General features: G+C 51.0%; 1 protein-coding gene across 1 annotated transcript in view; it reads right to left on the reverse strand.

Annotated features, from left to right (window-relative positions):
- The window catches only part of EGFR (epidermal growth factor receptor), a 198,294-nt gene that overhangs the window by 11,589 nt on the left and 169,741 nt on the right, over positions 1–16,964 (reverse strand). Inside the window, exons 17-20 of the mRNA XM_032874987.1 lie at positions 16,205–16,346; positions 15,240–15,362; positions 14,465–14,563; positions 8,566–8,751 (exon numbers count right to left, since the gene is read on the reverse strand). Of these exons, the coding sequence (XP_032730878.1) occupies positions 8,566–8,751; positions 14,465–14,563; positions 15,240–15,362; positions 16,205–16,346 (550 nt within the window). The remainder of the gene's footprint in view (positions 1–8,565; positions 8,752–14,464; positions 14,564–15,239; positions 15,363–16,204; positions 16,347–16,964) is intronic.

Consider the following 16,964-nt stretch of genomic DNA (forward strand, 5'->3'; position numbering starts at 1 on the left):
TGAGCTCTTTGGGCTGGCAGGCGGGGGTCGCTTCCAGCCTCGACTCCTCCTTGCTCCGTGCCTGCCTCGTTCAGCCAAGCTCCCTGGGACCCTACCAAGCTCCAGCCGTTGACATGAGCTTGGCAGCTCCCGCCCCGTGCAGGGCCAGCCTGGCAGGCAGGAGACGCTGTAAGCCCCCGCAGGTATCTTGTGTTTGTGCCACATTCTCTGCCACTTACTCATGAATGCGGCTCGATCTCTCCGGCCAGGGGCGTGGACCCCGTTTCCAACCTCCCTTACAGCTGACACTCGACACTCAAGAGCTCTCCAGCAAAGACAGCCCAGAAAAGCTTACTGAAGTGCATGAAATGCAAACGAACGGGCTTCACCCACACGGCTTTAGTCTCTTTCTCCAAGCTGCGGTGGACTCTCCTTGGGAGGGCAACGGCAGGGAGAACCTGTCACTAGGGATGGAGTCCCCAGTTTGCTGGCAAATTCTTTGCTTCCTTTGGCAATAGATAGTATGTGAAAATTCTTCGTGAGGTGAAATTAAAATTATTTTCTTTCTGGAGCAGAACTAACCCTCCTAGGAAATTAGGATCTTAGGAAGATGTGACCAGGAATTAGCCTTTGGGGGTCATTTTTGAGGACTCTCATTTTTCTTTCTTTGGAAAAAGATGATTAATTCCCATGTCTCCCTTCTCCCTCGTATGATCTAGAAAGTTCTGAATGTTTAAGATGCTGTTGGATTTAATTGCTCCCCTCCTGATTCCTCAGATGCAGCAAATTAAGGTTAACAGGGCTCGTGTCTACTCAGGAGAAAACCAGCAGGTTCTCTCTGGCACAGCACTTCTAAATTAGGGATTATTATTTAGGAATGGCATGTGGGGAGCGAGAGGGAAGGAGCAGAAGCTGAGAAAACTCCTCCAAACAGAGGACTGACTTACTACTCCGTGTCCCCTCTCCCCACGACGCCGTCACTGGGTGCCCCATTCAATCAGCTTTCCTTTCTCCTTTGGTTCCTGGGACCTTGCTCTTACAAAAAAGCAAGGCCTCTCTCTATTACATATGGTGTGCTCTGCCCCATTCAGAAAGGGTTAATTGGGCTTGGCCTCTTTCCGGGTTCACGAACATGTGCACTCCCGCCTGTATTAGCTCACTTGCTCTCTCTCTCCTTCCGCCTCTCTCTCGCCCCAGTTTTCTCTTGTTCCTTTCACCCAGTGTCGCTGGCACTGCTTCTGCAGACATTTCCCGAAGACCTCCTCAGGGCTAGATCTGTGTAGGCGTGGCACGGCGGTGTCAGAATGATCATATGTCAGTGCTGGACACACAGCAACCAGTCCAATCTTGCCCTGTCCCTCTCGCTTTATTTCAAATACGTGTTTTCTGAGTTCCTCCGAGCCACCCAGGGTGGACAGGGGGTACTTCAAAGGGAACCACCAGCTTCCTTTCACTACCATCTCAAACTTCTCATTCTGCCTCTTTGAATGCCCCACAGTCTGGACACTGGCCACCTTTTCACCAAGGTTGCTGCAAAATGAACGAATGGAAGAATCAATAAGTGATAACAGCAGCTGACAGTTTGGAGCACTGACGATGTGTGGGTGTTTCCAACCCATCTTCCAAGAAGCCTGCTCTGGGGCTGGAGTGCTGTTGCCCCCAGGACCACCCCGAGAGCCGCCTCAGCGGGTCCAGAGGCCTGTCGGACCAAGTGCGCCGAGTCCCTAAGACCACTGCTGGGACTCGGTCCTACTTTCCTGCTGGGGTCTCCACGTGAAACTTGCCTGCTGGCCCAGAGGCTGCTTGAGATGTCAAAGAAACTCCAAATAAGCAAAAAACCCAGCCACCCAGCCCCTTGGCCCCATGCCGCAGAGTAAGTCTACGTTGTTGTGCAAACCTAATAAACTGACCTGAGCCCCCGTCCCCCTGCCCCCCTTGGGTCTGCAAAGGACCAGAACAGCTTTACTAAATCGTGCTATTTCCGGAGAATATCCATCTTCAGGGAGGGCTTGGGAAAGAGCCCTTTAGGCCTTCTGGAGCCCCCCAGCCAATCAGTTAGAGGGGTCTACATCAGAGATCCCAGGTGGCCAGATGAGGCTCATTTGAACTCAGATAAAACTCTATTCATCAGTCTCTGTCCCACACCACGGAGGTGAGGCAGTTTAAAAGGCCATCTCCACGACCAGCGAAGTTATATTTTAACGAGTCAGCATAGATAAAAGCCCTGATAAGAGCCCATTTAAACAGGAAGCGGCATCCGCAGGGGGCCTCAGTGGGGCCCCTTGGGAAGCTCCTTCCTGATTCCTCTCCGATGTCCTCACTTTAATTGAAATCAACGTATTTATTTGCGTTAATTACTGCAGGACGGCTAGGCTGAATTCTGAAATACCGAGGTTAGAAGGGGGTGTGAAGAGCCCGGCTGGAACCTCAAAGCACCAAGGAGAAGCCCGGGGGTATGGCTCACATGGATTTCAAGATTTTTCTGGCACCGACACCTATGACCGAAGGAAGGACTGGGGGTGGTTGGGTTGGACATTTACAGACTTTTCCGGAGGGCTGCAGCATCCCACAACTCTTGGGGGGAGTCCAGAGGGAGAAGCTGGAATGGGCTCCGTCTCTGTTCTGTTTCATAAACTGCCACGGGGAGAAGCTGGGGGAGCGCTGACTTCGTGAGGACAGAAATGGGACACAGCAGGAAGTGGAGAGGCTGGCAGATGGTTTTGGCTGAGTTCCATCAACAATATGTCTCGCCCACCCCTGGGCCCCTGCCCTCAGAAGAGGTAGAAAAGGGTCAGAATTTCCCACCCCAGACGAAGTCATATGGCACCAATATTGTACTGTGGCAGGGACGGGGGACAGCCAGGCTCACTGGCTCATGGTTTCTGCTCTGAGTCATGCAAGCAAGTGCGAGAGCATGGACTTGAGATCCTGGCTGCGTGGGGTCCAGTCCGGATGTTGCTACGTACTAGCTCAAGACCTTGGCAAGCTACTGAGACAGCCCCGTGCCTCAGTTTCCCTGCATGTAAAGTGGGCTAATCCGACGGTTAAGTTAAGCCACGCAGAACATGGGATGGTGCCCGGTGAGAGTTCTCCGTAGGAGCTAGAGTTTATCACGGTTTCCTCCTAGATGCCAAGTCCCCCCTCTTTTCTCGATGCATGTGCTGTGAGCCTGAATTAGGTCACTGTAATAGTCTGCGTAGCTTAGTCTCCCGAAGAGTCTAATCCTGCATCAACTCCTGAGAAGCCTTTGCTTGTGAGATGAAGCTGTCTTCTTATGCGGGCACGCAGGGCCCCACGGGGTGTCAGCTTGTCGTCCCCGGCTTGGCACTGGCACCCATTTCTCTCTGCAGCAGCCCTTAACATCTCTCAGCCACGGAGCCCCCCTGTGTTCTCACCACTGGGCAACGTCCTGTCCCAGTGTGTGCATCTCACACATGTCTCCAGCACAGAACTCTGGAGGCTAAGAGATAGGCTGGCTTGCCTGCCCACCTCTTCCTCCTCCAACCCTCGCCCCGCTATCCTCCCAGCACCTGGGGCCCGGCTGACAGACTGAGCTCCTCTAGCTGGTCCCCGCCCACCCCAGCCCTGCCCTGTGCCCTTCAGGGCAGCCTGTGCGAGTGTGGCCCTGCATGCTCCCAGCTCTCCTGCTCCGACCACCCATTCCCTACAGCACTGCTAGCTCTGTATGGATCTGTTTCCCTCTCTGGTGTGTAAGCTGGGGAGAAAAGAAATTTTGTTTTATTTATCTACAGCACCTGATTGCTAACACTAGCAGATAAATGCCCAAGAAATTACTAAGTGAAATATTTATAAAAGCTGATATTTTGATACTTTTTTTTTTTTTTTTGGATAGAGAGAGAGAGAGGAAGAGAGAGCACAGGCAGTGGGAAAGACAGAGGGAGGGGGAGAAGCAGACTCCCCACTGAGCTGGGAGCCCGACATGGGGCTTGATCCCAGGACCTGGAGATCAAGACCTGAGCCGGAGGCAGCCGCTTCACCATCTGAGCCACCCAGGTGCCCTGATACTTTAACATAATGATAACTTCTGGCTTTTTAATGACACCCTGCAAAGTGATCATTTAGGCTGATTAAGTTCACCTGTAATCTTTAGTGGACCATTTAAGAATAAATTAAAAAAATAATCCAAATTAGGGAAATGTCTGGTAACAGGATGCTGCTGGGCTCTGTCACTGATCTGCCTTGTTGGCTGAAGTTTATGGAGCCGTGTGCTTCCGGGGGAATCAGCTCCAGTAGAGTCCTCCTTCCTGAATCAGCACCCTCCCTTGGGCTGCACCTCGACCCTCCCCTTGATGAGTCCTGACCTGCAGCCCAGAAGGAGCGAGCCTGAGTGGGGAAGGCCACAGCCCACATGGGAGCAGGACGTGCACAGAGGTGAGTGTGTCCTTGCCGCCACAGCCTGGTTGGACTGACGGACTGTAGCCCCTTTTTGAGTTCCTTTTTGGGCATGATTCTCCTTCTCTCACACCCCTGCTTGTCTATTGGGACCACAGTACAGTGTGTCGATATGGGTTTCACGACAGGGCTCCCAGAACGGAAGACAGGCGGCCCGGACCGTTCTGGCTACACCCGGGGACAATGATCCCCTTCTTGCCCCCCACTCGGACATGATAACCTATAAACAGCTCAGCCCAGCCCGCCTCCTCCCCTTTTAACTGCTCCCATGTCCTGACCGTTCTGACAAATGCACAGCCAATGAAAACACCCGAGGCTTTTTCAAATGAACCTAGACCAAACGAAGTAATCCCGCATGCTTAAAAAAACAAATCCTTTGAACCGACTTTTTAAGTTTGCCCTATTCAAACTGTATCTTGTAGATCGACTTAAATGCAGTTTGGTGTATGTACAGTTGTGGTCGGAGGATGAGGCCGCACAGCATGTCTGGGAGCCTCTCCCCCCACTGCCGTCTGTCTCCAGACCTCTCCAGAGCCTGCTCTCGAGGGTCCTCAACTTCTGGCAATTACTCAAAAACCCCAATTCTGTGAGATCTTAATCTGGGTTAGGTGATAAGCAAGCTCTTTTTCCCAGAGGTTTGGGAAATGTCAGATTAATCCGTCCAGAGAGCTTCGTAGTAACATGCACTGTGGCGGATGCTCTAAGGGGAAGAAACTCGCACAACAGCAGCGTTTTCCAAGCGACGGGATGATAAGGCGATAGGATCTTCCAGATTAGAACATTTTATGACATTATGGCGCCATCTGATATCGTTGGGGACTTACTGGCTGGGTTATGTAGCCAGAAAAGAGTGGATACGCTTTCTGAAGCAACCAAGTCCCAGCACGTGGGGGCTGCCCAGGGCCCCATGAGCCAGGAGCTTAGGAAGCAACGATCTTTCTGCCAGGGGAGCAGCGGGGTGTCTCCACGAGCTCCTGTGGCCAGAGAACAGAATCTGTTTCCAGCACGTTCGACGAGAGGCCGTGGCTCTCTTCTGCTCTCCGTCCCATCCGGACATCCTTCCTAGCCTACTCACTTGGCTTTGCTTTCCCTTTTGCCCAGGTGCTGGAATGTGTCCTCTTAGCAGATCAGGCAGGGCAACAAGCTTGCCTAACAGTGGCCGGCTCTCCGTCAACATTTAGAAAACGTCACAGGAGAGTCCATGCCTTTGTGAATCAAGGCAGGTCATTTATACGTCAATAAATCCCACTTTGAAAATGCCAGGAGTGAGAATGGACTCTGTCGTCCTCTGGAATCGTAAGCACAGGTCTGTGCTGAACAGAACTCGCGGAGGCTATGCACCCCAACTAGTGTCACCTTCGTGGAGCTGTGGACTGACATGACATAATGAGAGAAGAAGTGCTAGCTCACCCGGCACCCTCTGGGGAACCGGGCCTTGGAATCAGGCAGAAGCTGGCCGCAGGTGTGTGGAGCCCTGGAAGCCTGGCCCAGGGTAGGGACAGGCCAGGACTCCCCCCCGCTTTTTTTTTAAAGATTTTATTTATTTATTTGACAGAGAGAGATCACATAGGCAGAGAGGCAGGCAGAGAGAGAGGGGGAAGCAGGCTCCCTGCTGAGCAGAGAGCCCAATGCAGGGCTCGATCCCAGGACCCTGAGATCATGACCTGAGCCAAAGGAAGAGGCTTTAACCCACTGAGCCACCCAGGCGCCCCCAGGACACCCTTCTTACGGAGCTCACCGTCCAGCTGGGGTAGGTGGGCACAAACTCAAGTGGGCCAGTAAATAAGCCAGATCTTCCCAGGTAGCAATTTGCGATAAAAAGAAAAGCAGGGGGTGCCTGGGTGGCTCAGTCGGTTAAGTGTCAGCCTTTGGCGGGGGTCATGATCCTGAGATCCTGGGATCGAGTCCCCACATCGGGAGGGACTGAGCAGGGCGCTTGCTTCTCCCTCCCACCTGTGTTCTTGCTCACTCTGCTCTCTCTTGCACTCAAATAAATAAAAAGTCTTAAAAAAAAAAAAGAAAGCAAACAAAGCAAAGTAACTTGTCTGCATGGGCGGGGGCGTACTCTCTGTTTCTTGCCATAGATAATCAGGGAAGAAAGCTAAGGAAGGACTTCTGGGCTCGGGCGTCCGTGTATGAGTAGATCCTCAGGAGTAATGCTGTATTCGGTAAAACCTGCATGGGCTGACCATCACCTCCTCCAGATCAGCCACTGTCCTGCACTGAATGGGGCCCTAAGTGCCAGGTCGACCAGAAACCTCAGAAAGTGACCTTGTTTGGACACAGGGTGTTGCAGATGGCATCAGGCAAAGGTCCTGGATGGACGCACCCTACAGGATGCCTGGGTGGCTCAGTGGGTTAAGCCTCTGCCTTCAGCTCAGGTCGTGATCCCAAGGTCCTGGGATCGAGCCCCGAGCTGGGCTCTCTGCTCAGCGGGGAGCCTGCTTCCCCCTTTCCCTCTACCTGCCTCTATGCCACTTTGTGATCTCGATCTCTCTCTCTCTCTGTCAAATAAATAAAATATTTAAAAATATATATGTGTGTATATACATATATATGTAAAAAAAAAAAAAAAGAAAGCATCCCTCACTTAGGGATGACTGGTATCTTTTAAGAGAAAGGAAAACGCGATTTAGACTCAGACACAGGGAACAGCTGTGTGAAGACCTAGGTACCGATGGGAGGGACCGTGAGCCCGGGAGGACCTGGAGCCAAGCCTTCGGAGGGGGCAGGCCCAGCCTCACCTTGACTTTGGACTGGCCTCCAGAACCGTGAGTGGATTCCTCTCTGTTGTGATCAGCCACCACGAATCTGTGGTAATTCGTGGCAGCCTTAGGAGCCTAATCCAGTCACAACAGAAATAATGAACATTTCTCATGAAGTCACAGCACCGGAAGTGCACACCCTCTTCCAGGACCCCTGTCTACTACCGACAAAAACGTCCTCGACCCTGTGACCTGGTGATGGCTGCGAGAAGGACGAGAACACAGGGGACTGGCGGTGGTCAGAGGAGGTGCCAGGAGCCTCCAGGGACTACAGCGGAGAAATCGACACCAGACGGTGCCGGAATAAACTGACTATCGCTACGACCAGGGGAGGGACGGGCAGTCAAGGCCCAGACAAGGCCTGGTGGAAGTCAGGCTTTCTGACTCCGGAGCCTTGGCACACCCCTCCACACCCTGCTCCACGGTGGAGCTAACCAAGGGGCAATGACAGACGCGCTCAGAAAGGGGCCCGCCCACAAGTCCCCTGCGTTCGACTGGGTAAAAGAGTGCGAGAGAAAGCTAGAATGTAGCCTTTGGGTTGCAAGTAACGGGTGCAGCGCTGGGACCAAGAGGGAGAAGTTGGAGATTAAAGTAAGAACTCCTTGGGAGGCCATGGGAATGGCTAAGTACCCAGCACGTGTCCTTCGCACGCAGGTGGGGTCCCTGGTCCACAGGCTTGTTCTCAGCCATCCCTCACTCTAGAATGAGGCTGTTAACAGGGACAGGGAGTGGCACGGGAGGAATCCCAGCAAAGCAGACACATCTGCTCCCCTGCTAGTGCTCCTCCAACATGCACAGCAGATCTCGCACCCAGCACCTGCCCTGCCTGCACAGCCCCCTGTCTTCTGGGGCTGCCCAGCCCAGCCCCAGTCTCCTCACTTGCCTTGATAGCAAGTCCTGATGGGGCAGAAGCCACAGCTCCCCCTACTACAAATCACCCTAACATTCAACACATAGAACACCCGGGAAGTAACACTAGCCTCACACCACACCAAGCACCTAGTAAAGCGAACGGTGTGTAAATGGAGCTGAATAATTAGATTTCCCCCATGCAGCGGGACAGGACCTGATTGGATGCAAAACACAATCATTTGACTGGGTCCCAAACAAAATGCCCTTGGTGTGTGTGGGTACACACTGACACACACACATACACAGGATTGAGTTATCCCAGGATGGAGAACCTGTTGATTTTCGGGATGTCTCGATTCCCCCCCATTGCTTCTTTTCTTCACGGCTCTCACTAATGAGCATAGGATCCCAGGGGAATGGGGGTGGCGGGGGGGTGGTGCGGGGGGCAACCGGCTGAGGCTGCTGCACCTGCTGTTAGTGGGAATTTCTGCTCTACTCTCAGAGCCGGGCGCCTGCTCTGTGCACACTGCTCTGGGCAGAGCCCCCCTCGACTTACCTTTGCAATCTGCACACACCAGTTGAGCAGGTACTGGGAGCCGATGTTGTCCTTGTGCTCGCGGACATAGTCCAGGAGGCAGCCAAAGGGCATGAGCTGTGTGATCAGCTGGACCGTGGAGGTGAGGCAGATGCCCAGGAGGCGGCAGACATGAGGATTGTCCACGCTGGCCATCACGTAGGCTTCCTGCGGGGAGGAGAGGAGAGCGCTAGAAGGGCTCCGCACCGTGGCTAAAGGGAGAGGAAGGCAGACCCCTTTCCAGGTTTAAAATCATTTTTAAAAAAGCAAAGCGCAGGCATGATTTTGAGTTCCAGAATGTGTACCGGGGGAGGACAGGGTGTCCCATGAAACATTCAGTGCAATGGACATTTATGCTGGGACTGTCATTTTGTGGCACAGCACACCCGCTGAGCGTGATGCAAGGACTCGCCTGGACAGAGAGACCCAGGCTGCGTGCCCTAGCGGCACAATATTGAATGAAAACGGGACCTGATGTCTCTGGGTGTGAGTGCTGCTGGTGCCTGTGTTGGCAAGGCCCTGTCCCAAGGCTAAATAAATCTGCTGCAGTTTAAGATGTTGTCAGCACCTGCACATATCCACGTTCGGGTCCCTAAGGCTCGACCATCCCACTGGACTGAAATACACACGTAGAGGTAGGGCCGCAGGAAAGCTCCCGGCCGGCCGGGGTCATTGGAGCCAGACTTCGCTGGAGACGCCCCTCCAGGGGGCCTGTTTCAGGCTTTGAACTGGACGGAGGGCAGCCCTTAACGGGAGTCCCAGGCTCTGCCGGCAGCTCAGGATTCATTTCCGGACAGAGGTGGTCTGTGTTGCCCTCTGCCTCAGTCTCGAGATGGGAAACCACGCTGCTCTGTGAAGCGCCCCCCTCATTTGACTGGCTGCCAAAGCAGGAGCCTTTGTGGACCCAGACCCATGCCTGTGGGCTTTATGTGAACCTTCCTCCTATTCTTGGGCAGAGGAAGAGCAAGTGTGCATGCAGCAAGGGCCCTCCTCTCTTCCATCAGATGGAGAATTAGGGAACCCTTGCTTTCCTCCCATAAATTCTCCCTTTCAAACACAAAAGGCGGTGACCTTGAATTGAGTTGTGAAAGGGACCACATGGCCAGCAAGAGGGAGCTCTGAGGTTCCTTTTTGTATTTCCAGACTGCCGTGGGTGGGGTGTGGACTTGGGGACGTGGCGTGGCTGGGATGAGAGCACTGAGGTGACGGAGAAGACAGAGTGGGGCTAGGGGTGGAGGCACAGACAGGGATTCCTAACACAACCCAGACCACACCTTGTTTCTTGCCTTAAGCCCTCCTCCGGCCTCACAGTTCCTGGGCAGCCCCATGCCTAGCACAGCTGACCCTCCTCCAGAAACCCCCCCTTCCCGCCCCTCCTAGTTCTCAGCTCTCTCAAACCTCCTTCAGGCCCTCGCCCCTAAGAGGGCCTTTGCCTGGAATGCCCTTCCACCTCCGCTTTCCTCGTCTGATGACTCCTCCTCCTCCTCTGCCTCCTCCTCCAAGGGGCCTTCCTGATTCCCAGGTCTTAACCTCTCCTGGCATCTTGTCCTTTTTCCGTGGCCCGGAACTTGCTCAAGATGCAAATTTTTGGGCCCCACCCAGGCCTACGGTGTGAGAGGCAAGGAGGTGGAGCCCAGCCCTCCGTTTGAACAAAACCTCCACGGGGTTCTGAGGGGTTTGGAGCTCTCGCCATAATCTGCGCTAAATACTTCTGTGATTTCGTAAAATGTCCTCCCTCCCCACTGAGCTCCTTGGGGGAAGGACTGCATTCTCAGCTCCCAGCATTTGCTCGGTGCTTTTTGGCATGCTCTTTTGCTGGCAAACACAGCTATTTACTGCCTCAATATCCCCTACATGTTCCTGCTGCCTGGGCAAGTCAAGTGACTACCTCGGCCCCGCGTCTTTCCTCTTTTGTCTTTGCAGAGGTACCGAACACTTAGGCACAGAACGGCCTCCAAAATGTTAGGTCTGGACTACGCTGCAGTCACACAAAGCCAGAAATTTAAAGCAAGTCAGAGACGACACACTTCCATTAACAACAACAAAAATTCCTGTAGCTTTTAACGTTCGCTGTCTGGAAGTTTCCTGAGTGGTTCGGCCCTCTCCTTGCAAGTTGGGCCGGCCTTTCTTCTCCTGTACTGTAAACATCATATCACAAAATCAGAGAGTAGACATGTGATTCTGAAAGACCTGCAAACATCAGGGCTGTTGATAAAAAGTAGGAACTGGAAAGCCCCATACATGCATTTCTTCTGAGGCCCTGACAAGGGAAACGAGGCCCAGAGATGTGAATGGCTAACTGGAGATACTCTGTGTCAGATCTGGGGCCCCATGTGGGTCTCCCCACAAGGGCGACACCCTCTGCAAGCCCCCTCGTCACCCCACGGGTCCTGTGGCCTCCCGTGGTGCCCTGCTCAGTGCTCCGCTGAATGGGCTACCAGAGAGCTCGGGACCTCCCTACACACACAGCACATACACAAACGTTTGCATTCTTTTTCCACTGCCTGCCCTAAATTTAAACTGGAAAGTCTATGGAAAAATTAATAGGCCATGTGATTGCCAGAAAAGCACAAATCACGTCTCTCCCCCAAGTCTGGGAAACCGTACAACCATAACACCAAAGAAATCCTCTGGCCACTCCTATTTTCTCAAGATCTGGTTGGGATTTGGACACATATTGTATTCATTTTGGAGGAGAGAAAAATCTGCAAACCAGAGCAAGTTTGAGCAGCCCATCTGTTGCGGGGCTGTGAGGAGCTGACCTGGACCCGGGCATCGGGGAATAGAGCACCGGGCGTGGGTGTCGGGCCACACAGAGCCTGGAGCTTGGCCAGATCCCCATCCTCTTAAAATCTGATAGAGCCGCAGAACGAGGTCATCACTTCCGCCCCACCCCCAAGGACAATGGAGACGCTGTTCCGTCGTATGTCCTGTTTGGTGCGCTGCAGAAGTTAAAGCTAGCTTTGTTCTTAGCTGTTTATCTTGGAATCTCAAAGGTGTACTGTGGCCCGTAGCAAGAATGCTTGGTATTCTACAACAATCTCTGACCCGGGCGCTCCGGCCAGGCGCCCCTGTTCAGAGACCCCAAGGCTGATGTCTCAGTCACATGGCTCGGAGGCTCCGTGACCTTGAAAGTCTATGACTTTGTCCCCGTTGCCAAGATGATCTTTGGTGCCTGCCTTCTTGCTGGTCTCCCTCCTCTGTGAACTACTTTAGGTTGAGGATGGGGGCAAAGGACTCCTCTAGATTTTCCACTCCTTCAGGAGAGGCATAGGATTAGCCTTTGGAATGAAGAGAAAGGATCCCTACATTTTTGAAATTGTACCAATTAGCTAAGCCTCAGGCCGCGGCTTAAACTAGAGGCTGCCACATGGGCATGCTGGACCTCGGGGCCTGATCCCAGCACAGGAATCAGAGTATCAAGTATTTGGGGAGCAGAACCATTTACAAGTGAGTGTGAGCATTTCAACGGACGCATGCAGCCCGATGGGCTGGCTGTCTGGTCTCAGAATTCACCTGCTCCTTGGCTCACTGCTGAAACCGGCCTTGGACGTGACGTGCTGGGCACTGGGTGTTATACACAACGGATGAATTCCTGAACACTACATCTATGTGGGCTAACTGCATTTAAATTAAAAAAAAAAAAAAAAGAAAAAAGAAACTGGCCTTGGACTCACTGGCTTTTGCTTCCTAAATGTAGCAGACTCTCCCTGCCCCTCCTTCCCTTCAGGGGCTCCCCACCGCCCAGGCATCATGCTGCACTGATGGGACTGCTGAGTTCTGGGCACACTGAGCTTCAGGAAAAGCAAATGACAAGGCGTCCAGCCTGTCACCCAGGAACTGCAACAGCTGTGATGTTTGACAGGAGAGAAGACAAGAGTCGAGCAGAAACCAGAATAGAAGGCGGGAATAAAATAATGGAGGGAGAGAAGAAGCAGTTCTCACTGCGGTCAAGTATATGAGAAATTCAAGAGAGGAGATTGTAAGAGTTCTCACAGCAGGGAGACACTTCGTGTCTTCCTTTGCTTTTTCTTTTTACTGGATTTACAGGCAGCGAGGGATGACAGCGATGTGTACCCCAGTCACCCCCGTGTAAGTCAAGCCATCCTGCTGTATTAATTCAGCTTACACTGTGCTGTGTGCCCATTACATCCCAGGAATACTGGGGGTGGGGACCCCAAAACAAAACAAAACAAACAAAACTCCAAAAATTGGAGACAGAAGAGAGCTGGAGAGAGACGAAACAAGAGGAAAAGAGGGACTCCCTTTTTAGACTTCTCAGTGTTTATCTCCCCCCTCGTACCTCACAAAAGCAGGTCTCCCCCAGTTTTAGGGGTCTGGGAGGTCCTTTGCAGTGAAAACTACTTCCCTCCCAGAGCAGAGCCATTGTCCTCAAAAGCAACCCTTACTCTGCATCGCATATATTGCTGAAACCCACACCTCAGTGTTGTTCTGTGAGATTTCTTAGAAAGTCTTGAATAAAGAAGAATGAATTAAGGAAGCAAATTTGGCAAAAAAATATTTTCTGTTTAACAGTATAGGTGAGGCAGCTCTAGGTTCTAGGTGGAGAGATGTCCCAAATGTATTTCTTGCGGTTATGCTGACATGAGTTGACGTAATGCTAACAGGACTGCACGTGAACTTGTACGCCATTAAAAGGAAAGATAATTTCGCTTGATAAGTATATCTCCAGTTGGCTGTTGCATTGTACTAATATGTCATCTTTCCCTGAGCAACGTGCCAGAGTGGGGCTCTCCCCATAATAGTAAAGGAAAGAAGCCTGTGGGAGGAATTTGGAGTCTAGAGTGGTCTTGCCACTGGGAAGTTCACTGTGTCAAAACACAGTATTCTACAAGGCCTTGCTTGGTACATATTGTGTGGGTTAGAAGCGAGAGTGGGGAATATTACATTTGGCTCTTGTCCTTCCCAACTACAGGACAACTAAATTCTTTAGATTTCTGAAGCGGCCATTTTGTTTTCTCTGACTCTGTTTCCCTAACCTCCCGCTAAGCCTCCCTACCTTCTCTTTCTCTGGCTCTGTCTTGGGATGAGAGCAAATGTTTGGCTTGTCCCACCATACTCAGAGGCCAACGGTGTTAACAACAAGACCCCATCTGTCTAGTGGATTTTCCTGAGTATCCCTTGAAGCGGGCTCTCCCACATTCCATGGTGGCCCCTCTTTTGGCCAACCTCTGTTTAAGAGGATGTAGCCCCCTTATTGGCTAGTGAGGGTTCAGAGAAGGTGAAGAAAGTTCAGTGGGATTCAAAGTAAAGAAATGAAAATAATCTTGTGGAACATTCCTAAGTCTTACTCTATAAACTAAAAAAGGACACCAGAAATAACATACACATTATTTGGGGGTAAGTACGGAAGATGGGCAACTGTTTCTGGAGTTTATGAAGCATCATACTGTAATCCCAGGCACCTTTAAAAAAGCCATTTCAAAGATAACCTGGTGGAGCCAAATGGACATGCGTTTCGAAGGCAGAAATAGCGATGGGCTGGAATCCTACGCCAACCACGTAAACGTGAGCAACCTTCTTAACGCCACAGGCTGGTCAGGAGGGTTCACTGTGAGAGTGTGTGCAAAGCAACTAGTCCTGAGACTGGCCCTTGCTGGACATTCAACGACTGTGAGTTTCTATCATTTTGGGAGAGAGAGAGAGAGCAGAATTGAAGATGTGACTCTTCTCTACAGGAGAAACCCTGAGAGGGAATTATACCAACGGCAGCTAGAAAGAAAAAAGACATGAAAAGTGAATAGCTAGAATGCGATGATGAAAAGAAGTCTAAAATGGGGCAATGAGCTGTTAGACACCAGAAAATGTGGCTTCTGATGTCCAGGCCTGTGGAAAACTAGAGAGCAAAGAAGAAACTTACATCAAGAATTTCCTTGTTGGCTTTTGGAGATGTGGCTTCTCTTAATTCCTTGATGGCCACGGGAATTTTAACTTTCTCACCTTCTGGGATCCAGAGTCCCTGTGATGAGGAGGGAGAAAAGACATTAACTGGCAATTGTCATACTATGCAATATGCTGACTCGTGAGACAGACGGACTTTACCAGTGACACTGTCCTGAAGGGCGAGGGACCTTGAGCACAGCTCTGTATTCTGAGGCCATCAGAGGTAGGAGCCATGACATCTCATCAGCTCTCCTGCTATCATGTTCCATGAATCAGAGTCATTAGTTAAAAAAAACCCTAAGCCTGTGTCAGTTACAACACCAGTGTGGATCATTTTGTCCAGAATTCTGAGATACTGGGTGTCGGGCTCACTGAAATCAGACCTGATGTAATAGGATCCAGAAAAAAACAAATTAACAGGAGCTGTTTTGACTTGGACTTCATTTGGACACTGTCATAGAGTGACAGGCAGCCCCTTCTTCAGACTCCCTCTCTGCCACCCACTCCTTTACAAAGTCACTACTATCATCCCTGGAAACTTTTGATGACTGTATATGGGTCCCACAGGACTATTTAATTTGTCACCATGATTATACAAGATTTCCTCTTGAGAACTTGGAGAAGACATTGGAATGTCCAAACCATGAGCAACACAAAGAGTAGATAAAGTTGATACATAGAAGACAGCCCAGGACTCTGGATTTGTGCATCAACCCACATCCCCAGAAGTCTTGGCGTCCTGGTGGCCTCACCTTGTACACCGTGCCAAATGCTCCAGAGCCCAGCACCTTGATCTTTTTGAATTCTGTTTCCTTTAAGATCCTCAAGAGAGCTTGGTTGGGAGCTTCTCCGCTGGGCGTAAGAGGCTCAACAAGCTGTGAGAGATAAGGGAGAAAAGTCAATGGTCAACGCTCAGGTCTGTGTGGAGGCGGTCGTTGGCCAAGCCCAGACACAGCCACACGTGGATGTGCTTCAGCCCAAAGAACCTGCCATACTCACTCAAAAGAAGAAACGCACACCTTCTCAAAAAACTTCACGAAAGGTATGTTGACAAAGGGACTCCCTGGTACAGGAGTCCTTGAACAGAACAGCTCCATTTTAACAAATGCGATTTCTACTTCCAATCAATTAGCTGGATTGAGAGAATTTTGGTAAGGAAACTTTTTAGAGGGTTGGTCATTTTGGTAGCCTGTTGGGCATCCTAACACGCAAATGCCTTTATGCTATGAGCTGATGTGGGTCTCTCCTCCCAGGGACTCTGGGTTCTGACACTCTGCAGGACGAGGATGCCGGCTGAGGACGCATTCAAGTGAGTCACATACAAAGCTCAAAAGGCAACAGCACTGTGTAGACAATGGGATTTTCCACAGTTAACTTCTCAACCATGTGCCTTCCCAGGAACCAACACCTATGCACAAGCCTTTCCGTGCACATATATGCGTGTTGTATTTACACAGGACTCTCCACAACTTGGTAGCTATGTTGTGAGACTTAATTCATTCCAGAGCTGTACCCAAATGTGACTAATTGTTTATAATGGGACATTCAGAGATTCTTTTTGGTTTTTCCACCATCAGAAATAAAACATAATAATACAAACACATACTTAAAATACAAAATCTTGAAGGCCAAGACATGGCAGGAGAGCCCTTGTTTCTGTCCAGGATGCTAGGATAGGGGCACGGGCAGGACATGTCAGGCCTGGGCACCCACTCACCTCTCTTTCTTGCAGAAGTCTACGAAGGGTACGCTTCCGGACAATATGGCGCCGGCGCAAAAACAGGCCCACCCCGAGGGCCACCATCACCACCAAGAAGAGGCCGCCCACAATCCCGATGGCAATGGATGGGATCTTGTGCCTGGAATGAGAGGGAGACATGGCAAAGTGAGGCTTGCGGACAGATTTCATTACATTGGCATTTTTTTTTTAAGATTTTATTTATTTATTTGTCAGAGAGAGGAGTGAGAGCGAGCACAAGCAGACAGAGTGACAGGAAGAGACAGAGGGAGAAGCAGGCTCCCTGCCGATCAGGGAGCCCGATGTGGGACTCGATCCCAGGATACTGGGATCAATACCTGAGCCGAAGGCAGCCGCTTAACCAACTGAGCCACCCAGGCGTCCCATTACATTGGCATTTTATGATTTCCTACATTTTTTGACACTTTGACATCATTCATTGTCATCTCAGAAAGTAGGTACCACGTAGCTTCTAAAGAGAGGAAAGAATGTCTGGAGTTTCTAGGGTAGCGTTTCCTCCTTCTTGAGCATTAGAAGGTCCTCCCTCCCAGCTTTTTTACATTTTTTTTAAATGGAGGTATCCTCTGGACATCTCCACATGACAACTGTATTTTAATCTATTGATTAAGAAACCACAAAACTCAAAAAGTAACTCAGACTCCCATAATGCTTTTCATATGAATTTGCATTTACCCCCAGAATCTCTCCATTCATCTGAAGCCTAGAAGGCCACTGCCTA

Source organism: Lontra canadensis, unplaced genomic scaffold (genome assembly GCF_010015895.1).
Source record: "Lontra canadensis isolate GAN:19392208 unplaced genomic scaffold, GSC_riverotter_1.0 scaffold54, whole genome shotgun sequence".
In the NCBI taxonomy this organism is placed as follows: domain Eukaryota; kingdom Metazoa; phylum Chordata; class Mammalia; order Carnivora; family Mustelidae; genus Lontra; species Lontra canadensis.